The sequence below is a fragment of the Rattus rattus genome, chromosome 3, assembly GCF_011064425.1.
Source record: "Rattus rattus isolate New Zealand chromosome 3, Rrattus_CSIRO_v1, whole genome shotgun sequence".
In the NCBI taxonomy this organism is placed as follows: domain Eukaryota; kingdom Metazoa; phylum Chordata; class Mammalia; order Rodentia; family Muridae; genus Rattus; species Rattus rattus.
This window is the reverse complement of record NC_046156.1, coordinates 203535729-203542669: the sequence shown is the minus strand read 5'-3', so window position 1 is coordinate 203542669 and position 6941 is coordinate 203535729. Positions and strand designations below refer to the sequence as shown.

At 50.2% G+C, this 6941-nt stretch overlaps 1 protein-coding gene across 1 annotated transcript in view; it reads right to left on the bottom strand.

Annotated features, from left to right (window-relative positions):
- Nucleotides 1-1848: 1848 nt before the first annotated feature.
- Nucleotides 1849-6941, bottom strand: part of Thbs4 (thrombospondin 4) — a 46553-nt gene continuing 41460 nt past the window's right edge. Inside the window, exons 17-22 of the mRNA XM_032896889.1 lie at nt 6056-6234; nt 4968-5016; nt 4687-4883; nt 3931-4103; nt 2607-2746; nt 1849-2071 (exon numbers count right to left, since the gene is read on the bottom strand). Of these exons, the coding sequence (XP_032752780.1) occupies nt 2010-2071; nt 2607-2746; nt 3931-4103; nt 4687-4883; nt 4968-5016; nt 6056-6234 (800 nt within the window). The 3' untranslated portion in view covers nt 1849-2009. The remainder of the gene's footprint in view (nt 2072-2606; nt 2747-3930; nt 4104-4686; nt 4884-4967; nt 5017-6055; nt 6235-6941) is intronic.

Here is a 6941-nt window from a genome sequence, read left to right as displayed (position 1 = left end):
TGGTCAAAAGCCCATGGCTTAGGAGATGACAGGCTCTAGAGGAGACCTGTGGTTGTTTTACTAAGTTGACGTGTTAAAAAACTGCCTTCTAAGTATTTATAGACTGGCACTGTTGTCAACCCTGACCAGGGAAACTTTGGCTAAAGTGGGCAACGGTTAGAGCAGGGGAGAGTCAACCCCTCAAAGTACTGAGGTTGGCAGTCCAAGTGCTCAGCTTTGAGTGAGATGCCTAAATCAACCCCACCAAGGCTGAGGGAACATCACAGAAGAGGGGATAGGAAGAAGGTACGATCCGGAGAATGCTGCAAAGACTAAACCCAGACTCCCTAGATCTCATCAGCCAACACACCGGCCCGTAGATGACGCTTTCATAGGTTTCAGTGATAAGAAATATTTCTCCAGAAGGAGATCTGGAACCTTCCTCACAGTGCCTGGTAAAAACACTAAGGGGTCCAGAGCAAGAGCATCCAGACAGTTACAGGCGTAGCCTACAGGCGTCCCACAGAGCGGAAGAACGGGACAGCAGCGGAACTTTTAAAGGACCAGAGGGCTCAGAAACCACCTTCGTGTAAGCTGTAAAAAAGGGATGCTTGAAAGACAACCATTTCCAGCCATGGAGCTCCCTTCCCTGCCCAGGGATGTCAGAATTAAGAAAGGGCTGTGTTTCATTCAGGGTTTGAGAAGAGCTGTTGTCAGTCTTGTGGCTGCTCCACCAGCAGGCTCGCCCAGGAGTAGTCAGCCGCAGTGAGGACGGGCTGGCTTCGGTTCCCCATTCACTGAGATCATTGAGACCTACCGCCTAGGTTCTACAGACGAGGAAGGCGGCCCAAAATCCACCATAGGTCCCATTCACCACTGTTAGACACTCTGAATACTGGAGCCATGGTAACACCGGGATGGATGTTTACAATTTATGATTTATGACATTCTAGGGAATTATGGGAATGAAAAAAATACATTGCTGAGCTGGAGATGAGGCTCAGCTGGTTAGAATGCCTAGAATTCAATACCTAGCAGGACTGAAACCAGATATGAAGGCCTTTAAGCCTAGTATGAAGAAGTGGGGGTGGGGGGGGGCAGGAGGACCAGAGGCTCACGGCGATCTTTGGTCACACAGACAGTTCGGAGCCAGTCCGGTTTATATGAGAACCTGTCTAAAACCATGAAATAATAATAAGAAAGTAAGTTGTGAAACTTCTTTGGAATTAAATTGCAAGGCGATTTATAAAATTTCTGGGTATCTTGACTGGAAAGTATCCGGCTAGTACACAGCTGAGGGAAGCCTCTGCCCTGCACACACAGTGACTGGCACTACCTCCATTGTCACCTGACCCATCTACATCCCACTGTTCTTGTTACCTAAGAGGCAGCCACTCTTCCTCTATCGCCCAGCAAATGGTTACTGTATTTGCTTCATGCCTGGTACTGTGGGATCTGAATACAATGACAAGATCCCATTTTCTTCCATTTGACTCACAGGACGCTAGAGGGAGCCAAATATGTAAGTTGTCTGTGGATGGGGGGGAGACAGAATTGGTGAGGGGAGAGAAGGAACAAGGCAAATCTCATTCATGCGGCTCAGGTAGTCACATCCTCCCGAAGCCCCGGGGCTGCCCTGGAGACTCCATTCCAAGAATGAAGAGGTTTTAGTGAGGCACTAAATCGGGTCAGCCCAGAAATGACCTTTTGTCCAATTGTCTGGTTCACACCTGTGCCTGGTGGCACACGCTACACACTCGGGAGAAGAAGAAATAACAGAAACGACCCTGAGAGTCTATCAAAGATTCCTCAGGAAACAGCACACGCCATCAAAGCCCGAGCTCCCAGCAGAAACAACTGAGCATCATGGTTATTAGAAATAGTCTCTTCTTTATTTCGTATAAAAAGTTTTGATGTATTTGGGTTGGTAAAAGAAAAGCCACGGTAATATAGAGAGAATTATAGGAAGTTTTAAACAAAAGATGTTGGTTTGGGCGTTTGAGAAGGCAGTTGTGAGATTGCTTCTTGGTTTAATTATCCAGGCGGTCAAAGCTCTGGATCTGGAACTCCTGGAAGTCCTCTGGTATGGTGTCTGCAACAAGAAGGGTGGTGGTTAGGGAGGCTCCTTCCACACTGGAATCACAGCCCACTTGCAGGCCACACAGGCCTCCTGTAGGGGGCGCTGTCTGCTCGCCCAAGACTCTCGCAGGCTTGCAGCCATTTTCTATTTCAGGTTGCTTTGTTGTACATTGTTGGCTTAAAGCCCAGCGGGGCTTATTCATAGGCCTAGGGAAAATTAGCAGGCAGAGTGCCTTTTCAGTCTGTGATTATGTTTGAGTCTGATGAAAAGAAAGGCTGCCTGTAAATTAAACTGACGGAATTTCTCGCCGAACCCCCTAACTCTAAACCATGCAGTTAAATTCTATGGGTTTCAATTTTCAGATTTGGCAAACAGGAAAGCCCGGCTCTGCCTTTCTCTTCTGTTATGCAGGGAACATCAGGTTTTAGTGAGCACGTGGTGTGAGCTTCAGGCTTTGGGGGAGGATGTGTGTTACAGAAATGAGATCCCGTCCTCTCCTGGTCATTCCCTGTACTGTCCGTAGGCGCTAAGCGTGAAGGCTACCTACCGTTACAGCGGTACTTGAGGTTGGACCAGATGATGTTTTCTTGAGAGAAGCAGAACACGCCCAGTCGGCCTCCGCGCATGGTGGTGTCTATAGTGACCCCAGAGTCAGCCACCAACTCTGAGCCTTCATAAAACCGCACCCTACAGAGAGCACAGGTGTCCACGGTGAGGACGTGGCCCTACTGCTGACTATGTACTCACCTCTTTATTCAGACATATTGTTTTCCACTGACTCTAGCTGGTCCCTCCCCAGTGAGATCAGAAGCTCCCCAGGAGTGTCCTCGCCTCCCTAACTTGGTTTTTAATAGGCCCAGCATGGCGTCCAGTGCATAGTTCCTGGATAGGTACTTGCTGGTTCCAAGGGGGTGTTTTTGCTCTCTTCTGGTGTGGCTGTGCCCAAGCATTTCCTATTTGGTTGTATAGCAATCGATTCTTAGTTCTCTGCACTTTTAGGTTCAGATTGACTTTTCTAAAATTATATACATAGAGAGGTCATATTTTCTGTGGTTTCATTTTGGGACAGAAAAGGTACATTGAGCTCAATCAAGTAAGAACATGGTCACCCCTGTGGGCAGAGTCAGATGACACAAGACTACGGAGAACAGAACGTGAATTAGCTCTCACCACCTTATTTTCACTAGATGCCTCAGCCCATCTGGTACCTTCCTGCCCTGACTGGCAGACCGTAATCCATACCCCTGAACACACCACACAAGCGCTGGCAAGTCTAGGGCCTGAACACTGACTGCATTTCAACAGGAGCACTTGATCAAACAAACTAACAACAGCAACAGTCCTACAGAGAAACAGAGGCCTTCACTCCAGCCACAGGATGGACAGCTCGTGCTGTACACACACTGGGGAACTCAAGCTGGGCTGTGTGATGAGCACTAGTTGAGGCCCAGACACTGAGGCTGCCCTTTTGGAACTTGTGACCCAGGAGAGAAGACAGACTGCGAGGGGCTCTTCAGTCAGTGTGTACTGCATATGAGGAGGGGTCCATGGGGCCGGGAGGAGTCTCGGGATGTCTGGGTACCATCTCTTCTCTGCTGATCCCCCCACCCCACTCCCGCCATCCCTTCCCCCATAGCTCCTCTCTCACACTTCCCTAAGAGCACACCCAAGGCATGGCGGACTTGGCTCTGCAGCTTGGTCCTACTGTCTAGGGATCAGTTAAGCCTGGTGCCTTTGCCCCACCTGTCTTCTGGAAGTCCTGCCCTGAGGACTCTCAGAGGTTGGAACTGCTCAGGGAAGGGGAGATTCTGGTTTGCAGAGTATACTGAGTGCTTCCCTCCCCACCCACAGCAGAAGGGCCCTCAGCCTACCTGATGTAGCCCACCTGGGGCCTATGCTGCAGGAACCAGCGATAGGACACCTTGTCCTTCCAGCCCACATTCCTGGAGTCCTTCCACAGCAGCCTGACCTGGTCGCTGGTGTCCCCTGTGTGCCACAGGGAGTTTCGGAGATGTTCCCCTGGGCCAGTTTTAGACTTCACGGCCTGGACAAAGACATGAGGAAAGCGTTAGGTCAGGATATGAAGAGCCTCTGTGCTTCAGATGTCTGAGGTAAACATGGAGGTGAGTTCATGCTTACTGCAAGGCTACATAGTTTTGTGCTGGCAAAAGCATAAACCTTCAGTGTCATTTTTACTGAGGCTGGCCCCAGCTCTGTGGAACTTAGCAGAGGTTGGTGGCGTTATGCTATTCACCATACCTTTTTCCTGATATAAGTCTGTGGCTCTATTTGCCTACTGTGGGCTCCCAATAGATGTCACACAGAAGTGTGCTTTCTGTCCTAGTGGGGGTGACAGAAGTAGCTAGTCGTTCATGTACAGCCCATCCCTTTGATTGAACACGTTGGCTAGCTTTTAACATGGTCTGCCTGAGGTATGCCTTAAACCTTCTCTGCCTCTTTGAGCCCACTCAGCCTGACATTTGAAGGCAGACAGGGTGGTTGCTCTAATCTCCCTGAGCCAAGCATCACCATGACTGTATCCATTTCAGTGACTTTTAGGAGAACTCTAAAGTTAAAGGGAGGTGAAGGGTCCAGAAGCAAGAAGGCATGGGAATCCAAACCATTACCTTGAGCTGAATACCAGGTTCTGCTACTGCACGGAATGGCGTAGCCTGCCAGTATGTCTGCTCTGTCTGTTTCCACATGACCACATAGAAGCTGGAACTGTCTTGGTAACCAAAAATAAAGCCGGCATAGTCGTCATCTGTCTGGGTGTTTACGTGGAAGGTCCCTTCAAAGTCAACTCCATTAAATGCCGTGTACCCTGCGGAGATGAGGTGCAATTAGAAAAAGCTACTCTAACAGCTGGCAGGATTTCTACACACGCAGTCAGAGGCCCAGGACGTACCGACTGCTAGGCCAGGGTCACTGTTCATGGTCTGCACAATCTCCATGCCCTGTGGAGAGAGGGGGAGGGAGTTCAGGACTTGAGGGGGCTGAGAGGACATGGGGCAGCCCAGAACCTCAGGCTCTGAGGTGACTGTACAGTCCAGTACAGAACAAGCATTGTTCTGTTTGACATTGACTTAAAGGAGGTGCATGTGTGGCAAGAAGTTTTAAAGGAAGATGAGTGTCGTGAGGAAATACTTTTGCTAATACTGTCATATAAGCTGACTTGATAATCCTCAAACCAGGCAGGATGTGACATACATCCTGATGGACACCGTGATAACTAGCTTGTTTTGTCAGTTTAATGCAATGTAGAATCACCTGGGAAGAGACGCCCAATGACAGACTGTCTAGATTAGGTTGTCCCGTGTACACAGCTGTGGGGTAACTGTCTTGATTGTGTTAGTTGATGTGGGAAGACTCTGCCCACTGTGGGTGGCACCATTTGCTGGGTTTGATCTAGGACTACATGAGAAGAGAAAGCAAGCCGGGTACTTGGCATGCACACATGCATTTCTCTCAGCTCATGGCTATGGGAATGACATGATGAGCTACTTCAAGTTCCTGCCTTGACTTCCTCCAAACAATGGACTGTAACTTGGAATTGTGAGCAGAATTAAACCCTTCCTCCTCTAAGTTTCTTTGGTCAGAATATTTTGTCACAGCAACAACAATGAAACGAGGGCCACTGCGGTGTGCTTTGTGACTCTGGAAACTCCTAGCCACTTCTGTGCCTTCTTCTTCAGTGGCTTACTGAGGGGCACGCACGGAGGCGGACTGCGGAAGGATGAGAACCATAGCTCATGGGTCACACTGCCAGAGCTCCTATTCCAGCCATCTCAGCCACCTCCTGAAGTGCCACAGAAGTTTTGGGATGAGTCAATTTCAACAACTATGAAGAGTATAATACCTCAGGGCCACGAGGTGGAGCATATGCCAAGAGAGTAGAGCCATGTGTGAGTCAATGACCTCCATATGGAGCTCACCATTCCCAGGAGGTCCTAGGCAGAGGGCTGAGTAGAACTGATGCCAACATCGAATGTGTACCTGGTTCAGGACCACCCAGTTGGGGTCGATCTGGGCATCCCCTTCAGGGTCCAGGACCACAGTCTGATAGGCCCTGAAGTCAGTCAGGGTGATCTCCGCATTCTCAGGACACACATCAATGCGATCAATGACCTTGTCCTGGTCGAAGTCAGCTTCACAGATATCTCCTACTCCATCATCTAAGGGTGAAGGGAGGAGGCAGGGGTGCTGAGGCTCAGTCCTCAGGAGGGACGGGGACTGGGCAGGGACCACACTCCCGCCTTCAGGCCAGGGATTTTACAGTTAGGAGAGGAATGTTGGGTTTGTTGAGTTATCTGGGCCACATTCTGGAGCCCTTGTGACAGTTAATCAGGCCACTCAGAAACCACCTGGAGTTTCTTGCAACATCAGTGGAAAAGTTTGCCCCTTATAGTGGTTTGGCCTAATGCTACTTGTATTCTAATGCTAATTTGGGGCGCCTAAGACTGGTTACCCCAGAGAGAGTCTGCAGGACACTGATTGACCCAATCCCCAATTAATTGTGATTGGTAAACAAAGATGCCAACAGCCGATAGCTGGGCAGAAGAGACATAAGTGGGGTTGAGATTTCATGGGCTCGGGAAGAGAGGACCATGAGGAGGAGGAGGAGGCACAGGAGGAGGAGGAGGAGGCACAGGAGGAGGAGGAGGAGGAGGAGGAGGAGGGAGGAGGAGGAGGAGGAGGAGGCACAGGAGGAGGAGGAGGGGGCACAGGAGGAGGAGGAGGCACAGGAGGAGGAGGGAGGAGGAGGAGGAGGAGGGAGGGAGGAGGAGGGGAGGAGGAGGCAGAGGAGGAGGAGGCTGGAGGAGGAGGGGAGGAGGAGGAGGAGGAGGAGGAGGGGGAGGATGAGGAGGAGGAGGAGGGACAG